The 19,360-nt window shown below is 52.3% G+C and overlaps 9 protein-coding genes across 9 annotated transcripts; 4 read left to right on the forward strand and 5 right to left on the reverse strand.

Moving 5' to 3' along the window:
- Positions 1-545: 545 nt before the first annotated feature.
- Positions 546-3,005, reverse strand: TRIVIDRAFT_63385 (uncharacterized protein; the record flags this gene model as incomplete). The annotated part of the gene is made up of 7 exons (XM_014104794.1): positions 546-1,377; positions 1,457-1,587; positions 1,666-1,698; positions 1,792-2,162; positions 2,236-2,399; positions 2,456-2,564; positions 2,639-3,005. The coding sequence occupies 7 exons, from the start codon at positions 3,003-3,005 to the stop codon at positions 546-548; spliced, it is 2,007 nt and encodes a 668-aa protein (XP_013960269.1).
- A 1,649-nt stretch (positions 3,006-4,654) lies between these two features.
- TRIVIDRAFT_19037 (uncharacterized protein) lies at positions 4,655-5,244 on the forward strand (the record flags this gene model as incomplete). Its single annotated transcript, XM_014104648.1, has 2 exons — positions 4,655-4,807; positions 4,912-5,244. Coding segments are annotated over 2 exons (486 nt in total), but the record flags the coding sequence as incomplete, so codon positions are not given.
- A 240-nt stretch (positions 5,245-5,484) lies between these two features.
- TRIVIDRAFT_73486 (uncharacterized protein) lies at positions 5,485-7,363 on the reverse strand (the record flags this gene model as incomplete). Its single annotated transcript, XM_014104795.1, has 2 exons — positions 5,485-6,156; positions 6,219-7,363. 2 exons carry the CDS (start codon positions 7,130-7,132, stop codon positions 5,784-5,786), a joined length of 1,287 nt encoding a protein of 428 aa, XP_013960270.1.
- A 677-nt stretch (positions 7,364-8,040) lies between these two features.
- TRIVIDRAFT_35406 (uncharacterized protein) lies at positions 8,041-9,005 on the forward strand (the record flags this gene model as incomplete). The annotated part of the gene is made up of 3 exons (XM_014104796.1): positions 8,041-8,078; positions 8,170-8,260; positions 8,328-9,005. The coding sequence occupies 3 exons, from the start codon at positions 8,041-8,043 to the stop codon at positions 9,003-9,005; spliced, it is 807 nt and encodes a 268-aa protein (XP_013960271.1).
- A 419-nt stretch (positions 9,006-9,424) lies between these two features.
- Positions 9,425-10,215, reverse strand: TRIVIDRAFT_35842 (uncharacterized protein; the record flags this gene model as incomplete). The annotated part of the gene is made up of 2 exons (XM_014104797.1): positions 9,425-9,966; positions 10,041-10,215. The coding sequence occupies 2 exons, from the start codon at positions 10,213-10,215 to the stop codon at positions 9,425-9,427; spliced, it is 717 nt and encodes a 238-aa protein (XP_013960272.1).
- Positions 10,216-11,924: 1,709 nt separating this feature from the next.
- Positions 11,925-13,889, forward strand: TRIVIDRAFT_55476 (uncharacterized protein; the record flags this gene model as incomplete). Its single annotated transcript, XM_014104798.1, has 2 exons — positions 11,925-12,693; positions 12,757-13,889. 2 exons carry the CDS (start codon positions 11,925-11,927, stop codon positions 13,887-13,889), a joined length of 1,902 nt encoding a protein of 633 aa, XP_013960273.1.
- Positions 13,890-15,263: 1,374 nt separating this feature from the next.
- On the forward strand, positions 15,264-16,354 carry TRIVIDRAFT_35309 (uncharacterized protein; the record flags this gene model as incomplete). Its single annotated transcript, XM_014104799.1, has 2 exons — positions 15,264-15,483; positions 15,558-16,354. 2 exons carry the CDS (start codon positions 15,264-15,266, stop codon positions 16,352-16,354), a joined length of 1,017 nt encoding a protein of 338 aa, XP_013960274.1.
- Positions 16,355-16,823: 469 nt separating this feature from the next.
- On the reverse strand, positions 16,824-17,618 carry TRIVIDRAFT_55478 (uncharacterized protein; the record flags this gene model as incomplete). The annotated part of the gene is made up of 3 exons (XM_014104800.1): positions 16,824-17,408; positions 17,486-17,523; positions 17,585-17,618. 3 exons carry the CDS (start codon positions 17,616-17,618, stop codon positions 16,824-16,826), a joined length of 657 nt encoding a protein of 218 aa, XP_013960275.1.
- Positions 17,619-18,171: 553 nt separating this feature from the next.
- On the reverse strand, positions 18,172-19,307 carry TRIVIDRAFT_35425 (uncharacterized protein; the record flags this gene model as incomplete). Its single annotated transcript, XM_014104801.1, has 3 exons — positions 18,172-18,866; positions 18,920-19,088; positions 19,149-19,307. The coding sequence occupies 3 exons, from the start codon at positions 19,305-19,307 to the stop codon at positions 18,172-18,174; spliced, it is 1,023 nt and encodes a 340-aa protein (XP_013960276.1).
- Between the last annotated feature and the right edge of the window lie 53 nt (positions 19,308-19,360).

Genomic DNA, 19,360 nt, shown 5'->3' on the forward strand with positions numbered 1-19,360 from the left:
TTCGTCTTGGTGTTGCAACCATGTGCCCAGCCAGGCACCCTAGTAAGCTGCTCAACAGCCACTCGTGGGGGAATGTTGACGGCAGCACTCCTTCGCTCAAGTGCCTAATTGAGGCATGCCGTCAAGCGGGCTGCTTCCGAGTGGAGCCTCCGTGAACCGCTGGGATTCATGGAAATTCATTCATCAATCTCTCCGTGCTTAACGACTCTCATCTGTGCAGAAGCACTATTTCTCGCGTGGCGGCAGGTTACATGTGCATGCGTACCTCACCTGGCCTCGCCTCGCCTCGCCTTGCCTCGCCGCACGCCTTGGTGGCTTACGCTACAAACTATTATGGTTTGTGGGATGAGGCTGTCGGTACAAAGTAGTACATGTAAGTTTATTTCTTTATTTCTACGTCTATTTGCTATGTTCACTTTAGGCAAAAATCCCTTAGCCTTGATGGATTGTGACCTCGTCCCCTCTCCTAGCCACTAAAAAAGTGGGAGCAAGGCTGTGGGAAAGAGATGATCGCAAACACATGCGGCAAGCTCGGGCCTGCACTGTTACATCCCGCCATCTGCTGCCATCTCCAAAACTAGCCAGTTGGGGATCGTGGGAGGACTCTTCCATCCATCTAGATAGCTCTCTTTGGGGACGCCAGTGCCTGCTGGTTTGGCATAGACTGCAGAAATGTACCACACCTCTTGACCCTGCGGGATCTTGTGCTGCAAGGTCGGTATTGTTGTCCGACTGTCCATGAGGTTTGTGTTGGGATCAGCATTCACAAGATTGGCTTGTCGTTGGCCTTGTGGTTCCAGAGCTTTGATGCCAACAGCTCCCCTGTCTGCGGCCACTGCAAAGGCACCATTGAGCCCCGTGTCCCAGCCAGCCGGAGTGTTGGTGTCATAGTTTCCAATGATCTTGGGGCTAGTCCCCTCGCACTTTGATTCGTCGTAAAGGTCCAAGTATCTTCCGTTCTCAGAATTGGCATTGCGAATGGCAAAGGCGCCATCTGCGGTCATAACCTCTCGACCAGCTTGGATGCGATGTACCCGTAGATGCCAGTTCGGCGTGCTTTCAACAGGGGGCACCAACAACGTCTTGATCTTGACGTCGGCAAAAGGCTTCCAGACTGAAACGAGGATGGGCTGGCCGTCTCGCTCTTCGATGGCGGCGTACTCAGACAGTCTTCTCGTCTTCCAATATTCGCCGCCATCATCCGAGAGTCCTAGCTGCGATGCCAAGGCATATTGCTCTAAGGAGAAAAGCCCGGACGGTACGGAGTATCCAAAGGCGCTACTATATGCAAACCCTCCATATTTGGCGTGGGTGGCCTTCATTGGGTAGCCACAAGCTTGACCCGAAGAGAGGAGCATGCAATGTCCGCCAAGGTAACTTTAACAGCGATTAATATCGCAGGGTCAGCCAACCGTTTGTGGCCCTCCCATTGGTGGGTAAATGAGGCTGCTCTCACCTGGTAATGTGACCTGGATGTCGTATAGCCTTGACTTTTGGAATCAGGGAGCTGATTGGCTCCTCTTCAGATGTCCAGAATGGGTGCTGCTCTGGAACTGCCAGGCAGATGAAGGCCAAACATGACCAGTACTGATGAGCGTTTCGTGCAGTTAGTACGAGGCTTCTCTAGAAGATGCCGAGATAGGGGGTTGCATCAATGCTACTTACAGGACTTCCAGGGCTATTGTAATTCTCGGTAATCTACATATGGTTCACGTGAAATAAGGGTCAGCAATCTAGCATCGGAAGCAATATGGAACCTGCATGAGTAGCCATCATGATCATCACACGTACATACATGCTCGGGTACGAAAACCCGAGAGACAGCGTCCCACTCGACGTCCAGATGTCACCCTGCGTTTGCCACCACCTGAGATTGCGGAGGACAATTCCCTTGACCATGCCCCACGTTAGGGGAGCCGGCAAGTCGACGTCTGCGTATGCCAGGGCGCCCCAGAATGAGACCATGGCGAAGCGGTAGACTAGACTACGGCCAAACGGGATAGCTCGGCCGAGGGTGTCGTGATAGTGGACGAGGTCGAGGGCGGCAATCTGAGCGCGGTGCTTGAACTCTTTTGCACGGGAGGGGTCGGATGTGGCGGCGAGCTTGGCGTAGAGGAGCTGGAGAAAGTGGATGGCGAAGCTGGAGGAATAATAGTCCATTTCTGCGGATCAAGAGGCGTGAGTATTGTGGGAGAGGACAGAGGAAAAAGCAAAGTGGGAGAGGAGTAGACTAACGATGGATGCCCTCAGGACCGTCGTTGGACCAGCCGTCTCCTCGATAGAAGGTATCGAGGTGCTTGATGTCGCTCTCGAGTCGTTCCTCTGAGTATTTCGCTCCGTTTTGCTTGAGGCCTAAGTTGGCGAAGACGCGGAACCAGAGCCAATTGGTGTTGGGCATGCTGTAGGACTGATCAGTAAGTGAAGGCATTTACAGTACGCTTTTTCTTGCAAGAACTAATCAGACTTTTTCTCGTTGATAGAGTTTCCAAGCCAGTTCTCGACATTGACTCGCTCCTTTGCCGAAAGACCAGCCCATATCTCTGGTGCGACGGCCAGCGCGAATCCTATACAAGATGATATCATCAGCTTCCGTCGTTTTAAACCACCGAGCTCCAATATCAACAGTCGCATGAATTACCAAATGGGCACATTTCCACCATCCGCTGATCATTATCACGAGGATATCCCCAATACTCGGGGCTCTCTGGGTCGGTTCCGGCCTTGATCCCCTGAATCCACCAGTCTGTGCCGCGATACTGGCCGCCTCCGGCCAAAAGGCACGCCAGACCCCAGATAGGACGGAAGAATCCTTCTACTTCGGACGCGGTCTGGTCGAATCTGACGGCCGTGGCTCCAGGGCACTTGACGCGGGCCTTTTGGGGAGAGAAGAAAGGCTCAAGGGGATCAAGGACCGTCCGAAGAAGCTCTTGAACTGAGGCGCGATCTGTAATGGGCACCTGGGAGAAAGGGTGCTTGTCATCGTAGCCAAGCGTGAGGGGAGCCATTTTGAGAAGTGGTGAGCGAGCTGCTGATTGATGGGATCGCTCTATGCTGCTGTATGTTGATTTAACAGTCTGGACGCTGCGTACATGGAGGTTTGGCAAGCTTTATTTTATTTCACGCTACAAAGGTAAGCATCATGAGCTCTCCGGCAAGCAAAGGCACTAAAGCTAATTGCTTGGCCAAAGGGTGTGGAAGAGCCATGCAAGCTCTTTTTTTTTCGGATTCGATTGAGCCGAGCTGGGTGATATCAGACTGCGGCATCGCGGATGAGGGGCAAGATGGGGTTTGTGTGGAGAATGGACAAGAGGAAGAGGAGAAGCCAAGCGAGAGCTACTTTGTATGGCACGAGTGGCTTTTTCTAATTCATTGCGTCTTATGATTGAATGAAATAGTGGGATAATTTAAGCGGGTATGTGATGTTTGCTTCTTCCTCTTTTTTTTTCTTTTGAGAATATTTACGCGTATTGGGTAAGTTGAAAAGCAATGTAGGACGCCTGTAAATGCGCAGTCCGGTACATGGCATTCTGAGAGAGGGTCTAGACTACAAGGCAGAGTGTCTTGAACCCTGCATGGTGGTCGATCATTATTGATGGGGGTCTGGAATTTGCCGGCTAAATTCAAAGGATAATGTCTGCAATGTATAGATGGATTTTTCAGGGCCGCATATGCGGTTTGTCCTGTATCAATGTTGGGGTAGGGGGAATATGACTGATAGGACCTGGTCCGAAGATGGGATTTCATGCAGAGATGGGATGAGTGGGTAATTGGATGAGTAGGTAACCTTGTTAAGAGCTCGAAAACTTTTGACTTTGGAGCTATTTGCGATGATAGGGCTCAGCACTGAGAAGAACTATTCATGACGATAGACTATTGCTACTCTACTAGTATTTATTGAGTTGTGAACTTGAGAATGTGGGAGCCGGGTGAATTAAGTAAATATGCGGTAATTCACCTACCTTACTAATTTAGCACATTGCTTAGTACTAGGTGGGCGGAGAAATAAGAGCGTTGGTAGGCGTAGAATAACTTCAAGAGGTGGCGATTAGAGATACAAATCGGAAGTTAATACAACGAGTCAGGAGAGGCAGATATGGACTGTATGTCTATTATAAATAACGCCTCTTTATTAGAGAATTAAACCTCGATTCAGCCTCCAAGACCAATGCTTTCGTTTCTGGCCTGTCTCATATAAAGATAGGACGTTTAAATAAAATGCTCACATGTAATGCGCTACCCTAGAGCTATATGTCCTTGTTATGGGCTAACAGGGTATCCAGTTCGGATGTCTTCCAGAGTGATTTAACATTTATAAAATCCGCTGCGTCTTGTTAAATCATTGAAGCAGGACCGAGTCACTTTGGATTATATGAAACATGTACCATTTAGCGCTATGGCGACATCCTTAACCTCTACCGCTCATCTCAACATCACCTGAGCGACGCTCCATTTGGCAGCATCAAAACCTCATTTCAGCCCGCACCACAAGATGTCGGCAGCAGATTCAGCGTCGGTTGACGCAAACTCAAAGCCAGAGCCTACGAAGACGGAAATCGCGTCTTCTTCGACACTCTCGTCGCTTGGATCTGAGATTGAGTCGCCATTCACACCGGTGCGACCGCGGCGCAACGTCACTGCTCCCAAGCGCTTCGCATCACCATCCAAGGACGACTCCAAACCGATACCACAGCGGCCAAAGAAGAGAAATCCAGTGAAAAAGCGAGCTAAGGTCCCAAAGAAGCCCAAATGGGATGCTGAGAGTCTCCTAAAGGACCCGAAATCGCCTCTGGCCACGGCGAATCTGAGAGTACGTCCAGTCTCCTCTTTGCCCAGCTGCAGCTTCCCACAGTTGCCGCGTTTTTATGCTGTTGAAACGCTGCAAAGTAACATGGCGTCTAACCAAACAAGCAGAGTATTTTATGTAACCCCATGGCATGGACGGCCCTAGACCCAGAAGACAAGGCGGAAATCCTCGCTCTCTTCCCTGATAAGAGCCACATTCTTGACTCGGGCACGGAAGACGCGCGGCCCAACTTTGCGTCACTGATGAACGACGACAGTTTTCGCTACGACTGCGCTGCTTATACAGAAAACATTGCGGAGGGTCGTCATGATCCGGAATGGCTTGCGTCGGCGTGGAGTGCGCACGAGAGGAGGAAGGCGGGAGACTTTGACAAGTATCTGGTTGATAAGCTGGAGGAGGAATGGGGCGTTGAGATTCCAGAGGGGATGAGGATTCGGAGGGAACTACCTCTGCCTGGGGCTGAGAAGAAGGAAAATGTTGATACGAATGGGAATACGGTGCGAGAGAAGGTTATGTCCAGGAATAGAAAGCTGGACGATAGGATGGAGATTGATGAGCTTGCGCTCTAAGATTTGGAGGTGTTCGTGGGGAGGATGGCTGAGCGTTTGAGATACCAAAGCAACACAGAATGCATAAATATTAAGCAATTATCAAATCTTTGACCAAGTAAGCCCGGCGTTAGTATTGTGAAATCTTATAACTCAGCGATGGTTATAGACATGTCTGTGTTTTATTGTCAAGGAATCTTATAGCTCAATGATGACTATCGACACGCAGATTTTTTACCTGAACTTTTCCAATCTCACCAAATATCACGTACCCACGCTTTCGGACATGTTGAAATTCGACAGCCATATGTCCCAGTTGATGCAAATCCATACCAACGTACATGCACAAATATACACAAGCATATAGAGCATGTCATAAAACGCCCATCATTCATCCAACCCATAACGGCGGCCCAAGGCGCAAACCGCGCTCAAGAAGCCTTTGCGAAATCAACAAGAAACTGGGCCAGCTTCTGGGCTCCCTCCAACGCTATAGAATTATAGTTGGAAGCTCGAATTCCGCCAACACTACGATGTCCTTTGAGACCAGTGAGGCCTAGAGCAGTGGACTGCTTCAAGAAGTCCTTTTCAGCAGCGTCGATGTCGCCGCCCTTGGTCACCCTGAAGCAGATGTTCATTCTGGAGCGCACCGACTTATGGGGCACGATGCGGTATACATCAGGGTGGGAATCCAGAGCATTGTAAATGAGCTCGGCTTTCTGCTTGGAGAGAGTTTCTTGGCCGCTGACTTTGTCCGGGTAGGTGGCCAGAGCCTTCTTCAGGACTTGGCCGGCGATGTAGACACTTGAAGGGGAGTAAGAGTTAGTATGCAGAAATAACTTGAGTTAGCGGAAGAAATAACTTACTCGAAAATGCTGAGCGTGTTGTACAAGCTGTTATTCTGAGCAATGGTGTCGTATTGCAAGATGATAGGGGGAATAGGGAGTCCAAGGTGTCTCATCGAGGGTGCCGAGGGCTGCGAAGTGATGGGAGCAATGAGGTTTTTCTTGATGATGACAACGGTGATGCCGGCAGATCCAAGGTTCTTCTGAGCACCAAAGAAGATGAGAGAGTAGTTTTTGACGTCAATCTTTCGTGAAAGGATGTTTGAGCTCATATCGGCCACGACAATGGGGCCCTTGCCGTCAGGACCGGGGGTCAGGACCTTGGGGAACTCCTGAAATTCCACGCCGTCGACAGTTTCATTCGCGCAAAAATAAACCAAGGCAGCATCTTTGGACAGTTTCCAGGTGCTCTCGTCAGGGATAATGCCGAACTTGCCGTTGTTGGTGAGTCTGGCATCAACGGCGACGTTGACCTTGTCCTGTCCAAACAGTCTTGCCGACTCGGCAGCCGCCTTGGCAGACCAGCTGCCGGTGATGATGTAATCCAGCTTGAGATCGTTGTTAACTGCATCATTCAGGAGCTGCATCTGTGATGGCAAGCCGTCGTCCTCATGTCTGGGCTGTGCAAAGATCTCCTCGCGCTTGTTGGCGACCCAGGAGCCAACCAGGTTGTAGGCCGTGGCTGAGAACTCGCCCGTGCCGCCTCCCTGCATGAAGAGGATCTCATAGTCATCGGGGATGTCGAGAAACGAGGCTAGATCGGCCTTGGCCTCATTGATGATGGTGTTGGCAATCTCGGAGCGATGAGAATGTTCAGCCAGCCCAAGTCCGGTGCCCTGGAAATCAACAAGCGCTTCGGCAGCCTTCTTCAATACGTCCGTAGGAAGCAGCGCAGGGCCAGCGCCAAAATATGTAATGTCCTCTCTGGCAGGCATTTTTGTTGTTGGATTGATTTGTGATGAGCAGAAGTGGGCGAGTGAGTGAGTGAGTGAGTGAGTGAGTAGCTCAGGTGTAGGCCTTTGGCGATATTTTCCTCGGTCGTCTGGTTCTTATAAGCCAACAAAAATTGCGGCTGGGAGTGAGTCACGAGCAATGCAAGGGCGAAAAAACAAGCACAATGGCACCGAATACGATGCGAGTTTGAGACAAATTGGACGGGATCCGAGTTGAAGTGAGTCAAGTGTAATTTCCAAAATGCGTCGGAGCCTGGGGATTTGATAGATCTTACATCGATGCTGCCCGACTCCGCACTGGCCGCTCTCGGAGAAAAAGTACTGTTGCGTTTTTGCTGACGCTTTATGCTTTTAGCAATAAGCTGGCGTCACAGTAATTAATTCTATCTGCTGCCTTATTAGTACTACGGTATGATGCCACCAATGTCTCAAGTGCTCATGAATTGGGCTCCTTTTCTCAATCAATTGGACCAAGACTCGCTCTTGGTACTTGAATTGCTAGTAATAACCGGACGTCACTTATGTATTCCAGCTACCACATTCGACTACATACTGCCATGACAGCTCCATTTGAGATCTAGGAACCAAATTGATGGTTTTCGATTTCTTCCAAGTGGAGCGGACTAACAAACCGCAATGCCGCGTTCTCAACCGCTGCTGACTAAGTCATCGAGCGAAGCTTTGCCGGCTGTGGCTGAAGAGTGCCTGCATTCGCAGTGGCGCCCAGTCTCCAGCCACAGCAAGGCGACGAAGCTTAGGTTGCCTGGATGCGTTTCCCTCATCAGCCATATTGCAGCACCAAACGGCATCTTTCCTTCGTCGCCGCGCCGTTACAAGCAAAACTCGCCTCTTTTTTCCTCCTCGTCATTCCCCAACCGCAGTGAATCACCATGTTCAGGAACAACTACGACAACGATTCCGTCACCTTGTATGTGCCCTGCCCGACTGGCTGGAGCCCCTCCAGCTGCTGTCGCCTCGTAGCTCCAAGCTCGCCATAGCTGACTTGACAACGCTTCTAGTTCGCCGCAAGGCCGCATCTTCCAGATAGAATATGCGGGCGAGGCCGTGAAGCAGGGATCAGTGGTGGTCGGAATTGCCAGCAAAACACACGTCGGCCTGTTTGCCGTCAAGGCAAGTTTCCATCTACCCCTCAGCATAGCACACCGGACAAGCCAAGGCTGACCTGGCCCGCGTGGCACAACAGCGAAACGCAGAGGAACTGTCGTCGTACCAGAAGAAGCTTTTCGAGATTGACGAACACACCGCCATTGCCATCGCCGGCCTCACATCAGATGCCCGCGTCCTGTCCAACTTCATGAAGCAGCAGTCCCTGGGCCACCGCCTCACCTACGGCCGCCCGATCCCCATACACACACTGGTCGGCATGATTGGCGAAAAGGCACAGATCAATACCCAGGTCTACGGCAAGAGGCCGTACGGCATTGGGCTGCTGGTAGCTGGTGTTGACGAGAACGGCCCCCACCTGTTCGAATTTCAGCCATCGGGTATGACGGAGGAGATGGTGGCGTTCGCTATTGGCGCACGAAGCCAAATGGCCAGGACATATCTGGAGCGCAACATTGAGTCGTTTGCCGACTGCTCAAAGGAAGAACTGGTCAAGCACGGGCTGAGGGCGCTCAAGGAGAGCTTGGTACAGGACAAGGAGCTGACGGTCGAGAATACATCAGTGGGATTGGTGGGCCTGAAAGAGGGGCCCAACGGCCGATCAAGCATCGAGCCCTTCAAATTATACGACGGCTTCGAGGTCAAGTCATGGATCGAGAGTGTCAGCGAGAGCCAAGGAGGCGAAGGTGAGGGCGATGCCGCGGGCGAGGGTATGGAGGTTGATAGCTAGACGACACTGATGAACTAGAGGGACTGCGGGAGAAGGGTTTAGATCATGCATCACTAGAGGCTGCCTGGGACAGCACAAATGGTCAAACTTGGTACGAATGAAGGAATAATAACAAAAAAAGAAAGATACCTAATCATGACATTACTCCCGTTCCATGACGTAATTGTAACCTGTCTATGGATATATATCTTTTGCTGAAAACCAACCATTCTATACCATACATCAAAAACCAAGTGTACTCATGATTATTCCCAAAAGCAGCCGGAAAAAGAAAGGAAAAGAAAAAAAATAACATAAAATAAACAGGTGCTAATCCTAGCAAACAAGGGGTTGCTTGCTTACAGCCCTGAAACGTCCAACCATTCCTTCTGTACCTAGGGTTTTGCCTGTTTAACCTCTATATCCTAACCTAACCAAATCTATTGCGATCCCCATTCCAGCTTGAAGGTGCCCTCAGAAACCTGGTAGTTCATCAGAGCCAGGATGGCGTCCTCGGCGCTCGTCGCAGTGACGAGAATGTCCTTGTTGGGCAGCTTGACGAAGCCCTGCTGGACAGCCTTGTCGACCCACTGCACGATGCCGTCCCAGTAGCCGTTGATGTTGAGCAGGCAGATGCCGCGCTTGTGGATGCCGAGCTGGTTCCAGGTGACGGTCTCGAAGAGCTCCTCGACGGTTCCGTAGCCGCCGCTGAGGGCGATGAAGCCGCTGCCGGGCCCGCCGGAGAAGACCTCCTCGGCCATGAGCTTCTTGCGCGTGTGCATGTCCTTGACGACGGTGGTGCGGCCGTAGGTCGACTCGGTGGGCACGTATTGGTTGTTCGTGTTGACGGTCTGGTAGGTGCCGTCGCGCTCGTACTTGACGAGGGCCTCGGGGATGATGCCGTGGACGGAGTCGGGGCCCTTGAGCTCGCACAGGGTCTTTGCGACTTCGCCCATGAGGCCGACGGTGCCGCCTCCGTAGACTGTCGAGAGAGATTAGCAAGAGTGTCTGGTAGGGAGTGGGGTTGAAGTCTATCAGGGGGTGTTTATAGCTTACCAAGGTCAATATCGTTCTCAGCCATTACTCTGGCGAGCTCTCGGGCGACCTCGACATGCTCAGGGTCGAGTCCGGCGCTTGAGCCGCAGTACACGCAAATCTTGGTGCGAGGAGTGCCGTTGGTGTGGCCGTTGGAGGAGCCATTCTGGCCGGTGACGGAGCTATCAGCAGTCATGGTGGGGGATCTAGGAAGTGTTGATTTCGAGTGGTGGGGTCGATGTAGAAGTGCGAAAAGGTGGCGATGCGACAGAAGAAGAGATGTCGACCCGATTTATATAGGGTTTATATCGGATTTATATACGTCTCAGAGGAGTATCGAGCAGACGGGATTGGGCAGATGCCTAAGGAGTGGTGGGTATGACTTGGGCGTTAAGAGCCAGACGGTGAAGTGAAATGAGCGAGGCTAGAGGCTTCAGTCCTGTTGGTTGCAAGGCCGCAAGCAGAGTTCAATCTTTCGTCGAAACAAGAGAGAAAAGACAGAGAGGAGAGGAAAGAACGAAACAACGGTGGCGAACGGGGCTAGATATAACTCTGCGAGTGACGCTGCGAATACGCCAAAAGTCGAGTTCCCGATCTGACGGCGCAAATGCTGCACTAGTTCGAACCCCCGGCAGCCATCGGCCACCGCCGGCCCCCCATCACTGAAGAGACTAGCAGTCTGGATATCCTACTCGAGGTGGGAGTCATGCGAATTGCCGGGGCCAATGCGAATGTGGTAATTTTCAAAATTGCCAAATCCGCTCGCCGCAGCCCGCCATGGCCCAATTGGGCGTTGTGTTCGGGCGGTGGGACAGGCTATTGATGACCCCTTGGGAACGTAGTTTGGTGTTTTGACGGTCCATCTTGTACAACAGCAATTGAGGCGTCCATTTGCTGGTTCACAGGGAGGGGGGTCAGCAGGACAGGGCCGGTGAGAAACAGCAGATTCTGGTCGAGTGGAATGGGAAAGGGAGCACATGGGCCGGTGAGAGGGAGTGGGTTTGTGGTTCAGTTGGACGCAGTTGTGTCTTGTCTCGCGCTGCTTTGTTGCAGTCGAGGCTCGATATCTGCATACCGCCACTACGAGTAGGTATGCATCACTGATACAATTGTCATGTACAAGTATCCCAATTGCACATCGTTGAAGACAATTACCTAGACATGTATCTACAGGCAACACTGAAGCAATGCTGCATTCACGTCTCCGATTCTCGCTCATCGCCAGAGGTCTCTTCTCAGGGCTTCTGGATGCGTCACCTCGCCGTTTGTTGAGTGGATCAGAGACAGCGTGTCACGGCCAGCGCTGATGCAAGACACGGCTCGCAGTTTGCTCTCGATCGGGCTTCATCGTAAAAGCGACGGACCCGCAGTTACTGATGCTAACCATGAGGCTCTTTTCCCGTCTTCTTCTTCTTCTGCGTTTCGCTGCTCTCTCGTGCCACGGAACCCGCCGCTGATTCGCCGATCCGGTTTTGGCGGGACTCACGGCGCCGACTTACTCCGGCCGCCGCCGCCTGCCGCTACGCATGTACCTTTTTGCGCGGCGCAGTGTGTGACAGGTACATCCAGCTTGGCCTAGGCCCAAGACGGAACTGGACCTCTCAAGGCTGTGTGCTTGCGAAAGGCCATCTTGCACAATTTTGAAGCCCTCGCAACGACACTCGCCTTTTTGCTTCCAGGGCGACCAGCTGCTCTCCGGATTAACCACCACAAGGCGAAGAGGCGTCCGACTGACTGGTCTGTGTCCCACGCGACGCCCGACAGTCTGCGCAATGCCCGAAACAGTTGCGCAACGGCCTGCGGGCCAGGCGGCACGGCGCCAGGAGGACCAAGGCAGTGTAAGTCGAGATGCCGGCCGAGCTGTGCCTTGAACGTGCGCTGACTTGTTGCTTGCAGGGCATTAGCATGAACAAAATCATCATGGGAATCGTCTTCTATTTCGGCGTCAACATCTTCCTCAGCTTCTACATGGCCAAGGACCAGACGGGCGTGGCCACCACCAATCCCGAGACCGGCGAATCCATCATCGTCCCCGGCAACTTGGGAACTATCCCACCATACCAGCTTCGGCCGCGACATCTGGATGAGGGCGCTACGTACAGGCACATCCCCAAGACCATTGCCCCCATCTGGCCGCAGGACAGTTACCTGGACATTGTCGTCACCATCTCGCCCTCGTTCAACCCGACCCCTCTGGCTAATGTTCCGGCGGAGTATGTCGTGCTCGACGAGAAGAGGTTTCACATGAACAACAAGACGGACAAGCGGTCAGTCGATACTACCTTTACCGTGCCGAAAGCCGTGCAGAACAATGGCACCCTTTGGGGTCACTTCTACATTGGTCTCGCTGGTAGCGTTCTGGATCCTTATCTGCCCAGCTATGACCCTGGGCGAGCGTACCATGTTGCCCACCCTCTGACCCAGTATCTGCCCAAGAAAAAGGTGGTCAAGACAAGGAACCTGCTGGAGGACCTTCCTTCGCCCGTGGAAGAACCGGAAGAAGTGGACACGTCTGGTCCCCTCATTGCGAGCTACTACCACCAGAATGCCAGCTTTTCTTTGGTGCCTGGCCTGGGAGTCAAGGATTTGGACACTATTCACCCAGCTCTCAAGACGTTCCTCCGCCTTGAGGCAACCGGAGCCCGCGATGGCACGGGCCAAAACGGCTGGTACTGTATGTCATGCTGTCTTGGTGCACTTGTATGTGAATTGACTGGCTAACCTATCACTCTCATAGACCCAACCCTGTTTGTCAACACGTTCTGGCAGTTGAAGACCCACATGACGCTTCTCAATGACACAGTCAAGGAGCTGCCCCTTCACATCGACCTCAACAACATGCCCGGCTGGCAATTCTATGCCATGGCTGCTGTCGAGCAAAACTCAAAAGAGAACGCTCGCCAGGCTGCCCTTGGGAACCCAGTCCCTGGAGGCGGTGACGGATCGGAAATCGAAATGATCAAGGAAATCTTCATTGACACCAACCCTATCCTTCTCGGCATCACAGCTGTCGTCAGTATTGCCCACATGATTCTGGAGACGCTTGCCTTTGGATCCGATATTGCCCACTACCGCAAGAAGAAGGACAACGTCGGCATTTCCGTCCGTTCCATCTTGGCCAATGTGTTTATGCAGACAGTCATCTTCCTGTATCTGCTAGATAACTCGCAGAACACGAGCTGGATGATTCTCGGCACCCAGGTTGTTGGCATCGTCATTGAATTCTGGAAAATCACCACCGTCGTCAACGTTCGTTTCCGAGAGACAGCCCCAGGCTCGCTTTTGCCCTACTGGTTCGTCTTCGAAGACAAGCACAAGCTCACTGAGACGGAGGAGAAGACCAAGGAGTATGACCAAATCGCTTTCAAATACATGTACATCCTGGCAGTTCCTCTGCTGATTGCCTACGGCATCTACTCTCTGTTTTACGAGACTCACAAGTCATGGTACTCGTTCGTCATTACCACGCTTGTCGGATCCGTCTACACTTACGGCTTCCTGATGATGGTTCCCTCGCTGTACATCAACTACCGACTCAAGAGCGTGGCACACATGCCCGCCAAGGCCATGATGTACAAGTTCCTCAACACTTTTATCGACGACCTGTTCGCCTTCACCATCAAGATGCCTTTCCTGCATCGACTGGCGACGTTCCGAGATGACGTCATCTTCTTCATCTACCTGTACCAGCGCTGGGCCTACAGGATCGACTATACCCGTGTCAACGAGTTTGGCCAGGGAGGCGACGATGATGAGCCCGTTGAGAAGAAGGACGAGAAGGACAAGGCCGCCATCAAGGATGCGGCCGGGGAGAAGAGCGAGGCTACGACCACTGGCGCCGATGCCGGAAAGGCGACCAAGAGAAAGTAAGCAATTAAGCCGTGCTCTAATGCTACCTGTGTGCTGTATCGATTGGTTTGGGTTTCGGGATCATAGCAAGTAGATAGACGCCTAGCTGGCCTTGGACTAATTTGATAATCATGTACGACAAGGAGATATAAATAGCTCCTCTCTCCGCAATGCCCCGATCGCCAGGAACGAGCACTAATAAAGCAAGCGCCGAGCTGTCAAAACCAAACTTTGGATGAGGCCTCACGCATGGATGCCCTCACTGTGTTAGTGCCCCCTTGGCTATTGTTTCAGGATTGATGACAAAAGGTGGGAGGGGTGAAGGCTTCAGGTCGGCCAGTCCTCGTTTGTTCTCGCTAACACGAGCTGACGCACCAGCTGGACACCACTGGGCACTACCGGGCTCCCGTGATAAATCCATCAGCCCTATGGACAGTAAATGTCGAATCATATTGGGTCATGAGCCCCTAGTTTTCGTTCGTCTCTTGGTGGTGGTGTCATTAAATGTGCATAAGTGCATGTAGGACATGTCGCCGTCGAAGCGAAGAAAAAAAGGGACCCTGAGCGGGCTGCTAATAATGCGCACATGGGGGACTGCCACAGCGTGCCAACCCCTGTAATCTGTGCATCTTCCCAAGAGGCCGGCGCCCCTTCCAGCGCATTCCCCCCCACCGACGGCCTCCAACCAGAGGCCGCGATAGTGAATTAAGCCACATAGCGGGAACATCCATTTCTTGCGTGCATCCAGTCCTCTAAAGCGCTCAGGTTGGCATCTCCAACCCCATCCGTCGTCTTCCATTCGCCTTTGTCTTCATTACTCTCGTTGCTCAACTTGTGCCCCCCCTTTTCTTCTTCTTCTGCCCTTCTGCTTCCCTTGGCAGCGTGCGTCGTTCGTGCTGATTCGTTATCCCTATCTCTCCCTTTCTGCCACAGCCTCCAGGCCCACCGTTTGCTGCACAGCCTCGTCTCTCTTGCTTGTGTCTAACCGTCTGGGGTTCACGATTGAATGCTGGCCACAGCCACAACGTTCCGTTGAAGATTCCACGGCCCGTATCCATATCCATAACCTTACTTTGATAGTAATAAACGGCCCTCGACCAAGCGCTACGTCATCTGTTGGAGAGCTTCACCCAACCGTGGAGCTTCCCCCCATGCGACGCGCCCGTCGACGGGTGCTCTTCGAGGCCCCTTGACGAGGTCCGTTGATCCATTTTGGTTAATACATCTACAAGCATCCATTCGTTCTCGATACATAAGCAGTGTCACCCCGTGATTGTGTGTGTCTCTGGCTATCAGATCTCACAACGGCCTAGCCACCTGCTCAGCTCCTGCAAGGCGGGGTTCGCATGCCAAGAGAGTCATCATCCTTTGTCTCCTCCTCACCTCACCAGAGCAATGGGCGTCTTCGATTCGGTTGGGACTCTGCTGGCAGAAATCGCGAATCTCATTGCTGACGGGCAACGAATCCTGAGCTTCTCCGACAAGCGACATTGGGGGCAGGACGAGCGCGAGCAGGAGCGGGCGCTGGAGTCGGTGCTGGACGAGGCCAGGAAGGACTTTCAAGAGCTCGGGCCGCTGGTCAACGGGCGCTCGCAATATGAGCATGACCGCAGACGTAAGAGAGAGCCTCATTGGAACAGAGTCCCCGATGGATTTGCTCAGTCACTAACATGATTTTGCTGCCGCTAGATGAATCAATGGAGGAGCTGCGGGCGATTCGGGCCAAATTCCAAACATTGACGGATAAGCTGAAAGACTGGAGTCGATCCGGCGGTCCTATCGATCCTACCTGGGTGCGCGAGACGTATTCGCTAAAACGAGAGCTACATCGAGCTCAATGTCGGGCGGCAATGCGAGTATTCACATCAGCACGGGAGGCTTCGCAGCGGTGTCTGGGTGCGTTTATCGTGCAGCGGAAGCAACGTGCCCCTGCTCGCGACGTCAAGGCCGGAATCAAACCCGACGAGAACACATACCGGAGGTATTATGCGGAAGAGCTTTTGGCATGCAAGAATGTGGGAGCGTTTCAGCGGTTTGGAGATCAAGATATTGCATTTGTCTGTGACTTTTGCGACGGCCATTTGGTCTGGGAGGACTTGGAGCGCATGCCGACGGTACGGTCTTCTACTCAGGCGGTGCCACCCGGCTCATCAGATGTGCCTGTATCATTATTGCCGAACGACTCGAATTGGCAAGCATTGGCCTTGTCCAACTGTGGCCAGCATCAGAAGCAGATCATCTTCGCCCCGGTGGCCATTGCGAACCATATTGTACCGACGCATGGAGATTGGGAGGCCAAGCTGCTATGTCCACTCTGCGAGGCGATTGGAGAACAGCCGCAGGACGAAGACGACGACGAGGAGCCATATCGTCCGGATGAAGAATTTGACGACGTAAAGTCTTTACAGGAGCACCTCGAGTGGCAGCATGGAACAGGCGCATTGCCAACTACAACGACAGCTGACAATAATTGCCGAATCATGTGAGCCATAGGAGCTACAGGTCCCTTTTATGCAAGCAGAAGGAGATGGAGGAAAGTATACCACGTCTTTGATGGGGCTCAGCGACGCATCTGAATTCGGAGTTTGTGGCGAATTAAGGGTACGGAGTGATTTTCTTTTTTTTTTTAATAACGACAGCTGAATCAGTTTGGAGAGCAGCGCTGCCTCAGATGCAGGAACAAGTCTAGGGAGGATACGAAAAGTTTCGGGACATTTGCGGTGCATAGAAGCATTAAGTCACATAACTGTATATAGAATATATAATGGATATCCATCAACGCCACGCTCCGCTCTTTTGTGCATTGATAACTTGATGTTTCCCTCCGCCCCCCCCCCCCCCCCCCCCCCCCTTGTTTGCCCATGTTTTCTCTTTCTACCCCCTTTGTTTCTCTTCTCTTCTGTTCTCCCCCCTTTCTCGCTCTCGACATGTGATAGCGAATTCGCTGCGTCCCTTCTAAAAGAAGCGCCAGTAGATGAAAATCAGGATGAAGAAGCCCAGGCCGGCAAAGGGGCCGTACTGCTTGAGCATGAGCTCCCAGTTGATGCGCACCGCAGCGCGGCGATACTTTTTGCTGTCATCCCGCAGACGGCTGCTGATCTCGCCCATGCGCTCGAGGTTGTCGCCGCGGTAGAGCAGGTCCTCGATATTCTTGGTCATGATCTTTGTGACGTCGCGCAGCTCGTCGTTGAGCTTATCGAGGTTCTGTGCGGCGCGGGCGTCGGCGTAGGTGGTACGCGTCTTCGCGATGAAGTTGTCAAACTCCATGAAGGCGTAGGGGCGGAGGGCCGGGTTGTGGATGGCCTGCGGGGTGTATGTGGTTGTGAACTCGCGGGCGAGGTCGGCGAGGTAGGTGAATGCGAGCTTGCGCGGGTAGGAGCGCTCGCAGATGCAGAGGAAGACGACGTCGGAGTCGATGAGGTAGTGGATTGTGAAGAGGGACGAGGACTCGATGCTGGCTTGGGACTCGGAGTTGCGGGTGAGTTTGCGGAGGATTTGGCGGAGCTGCTGCTTGACTTCGTTGAGGGCGGCGGCGTCGGACTGTGTGATAAGGGAAGAGTTAGTTTGTTTTTTGGTTGATTGGAGTGATTTGGGGGGAGGGCTTTTTGCGGACGAACCTGGGACTCGTCGTCGACGGAAGCGCAAAGCATGAGGCCTGTGATGGTGGGTTAGCGGCTGATGCTTGGTGGTTTGGGTTTTGGGAGTCGTTTACATACCATCTAGCCTCGAAATCTGTGTTGAGCGAATCATGTTGATGGGCTTATTATGTGTATGTGTATATGTAAAGAAAAGAAGAAGCCAAGTCTCGCAATTCTTTCGCGGACAAGTGATTGCGTATGGTGTTGCCGAGAAACTACGTGTCAAGTACTGTAGACACACGACCTTCAGAGCGATTGGTCGCCCAAATAGTCACAAGCACGGCTGAGGCTTTGGCGCGAAAGAGATGCCTGTGGCAGAAAACCGTCGAATTGGTGTTGATGTCTCGAGAGGGAAATGCAAGCTCGAGCCAGACGGCTTATATCAAGAGTTTGTTGTTTTGCGTTGTCGATAAGTGTTGACTCTATGGGTTTGGAAGTGTTGGGTGTGGCTGACGCTATGCAGTTCGGGTGGCGCAACCATCCATGTGCGCCTCAGTTGTAGAGATATCAAGGCCATTCAATGTGGCCGTGCATCATAGACAGCTCTTTGCCTCGCATTTGATAACGGCGTATTTATCTTGGTTTATCCTTTTCTCTTTTTTTATTCCTGCAGTTCTATTTTTCTTCTTTTCTTCCTTTTCTTCCCTTCTAAGCTAGTTTCCCACTTATATCTCGTCTTCTTCATCGTCGAAATCGTCCTCTCTGCCCATCTCGTATAGAATTCTACCTCCCTCACCCGCTCCTATATCTGTCTGCGCATCAAAGTACGGCAGCACAATCCCCTCCCTATCCTTTCGCTGCTTTTCTGTAAGACCCAGGTTAAACGTGCTCTCGGGCTGCTCGTCCCCTCCATCTCCCCGCTCAGCTTCGGGCTTCTTAAACATGGTGTGGTCCGTGAGTAGACAGAGCTTGCCCAGCCTGGATTTTGCAGCTGCAGAGCCGGGCATGAGGATGAACTTTTCGTCGACAGCCCGTCCGCTTCTCCTCCGTAACTCCATGGTAATGACGACGCCTGCTTGGTCCTCGGATTTGCCCTTTTCTGCAAGGCCAATGAGGATGCCTTCGCGGTGTTCTCTAAGGCCCCACTCTGGCTCTACGACGCTTCTGTTGCGCGCCTTTTGTCGTTCGATTTCTTGCCGCAGGCTTGATAGAGTCAGTACGGCTGTGGCCAGATGGCAGAGCAGCGTAAATGGGTGAGGCTCATATTCGTTGAATGATTTGGGTAGAATGACCGGCACATCGGTGTGATATACACCCACGATGGATACTACCGGTGTGATGATGCTCGATAGAAAGACTGCCAAGGATTGAGTGGCTGCGGATGAAAGAGAATTCAATGAGTCAATGAAGACGACAGCTCCTACACCACATGTTCAGTCATGCATCTTCCGTAAAGTAACCAGATTCACTCACTTTGCGCAGTCTTATCCTTGAGAGCTGACGGTTGGAATGAGGGGTAATGTGCTAAAAGTTCTCGGGCTATCGCATTTGAATCTTTTCCAGTGGCTTTAATGAGGATATCTGCATCTCGAGGCTTGCGGAGCGTGGAGAAGGACAAGAAGATGATTTTTGTCTTTGCTAGCTGGTTATAAGTGTTAGTCATCTGCGGCATGAGTAATGTAGAGGAGACTGTAAAAAATACCTTTGATCTGGTCATGAGCTCCGAGATGACTGGGCGGGCGGGCTGTTCAAGGTTGTCGAGGAGGAGAGTGAGAGGGCTGGCGGCATCACGAAAATTCAGAAGCCTTTGAAGCAAAAGCAGGCTGTGAGAGCGGCCATGGGAGTGTGCCGTGGGAGCCATGGTCAGCCGATGTTTGGTTGTTGATCGAAAAATGACCTATGAATATTTCGATT

This window comes from Trichoderma virens (assembly GCF_000170995.1).
Source record: "Trichoderma virens Gv29-8 chromosome Unknown TRIVIscaffold_2, whole genome shotgun sequence".
Classification (NCBI taxonomy): domain Eukaryota; kingdom Fungi; phylum Ascomycota; class Sordariomycetes; order Hypocreales; family Hypocreaceae; genus Trichoderma; species Trichoderma virens.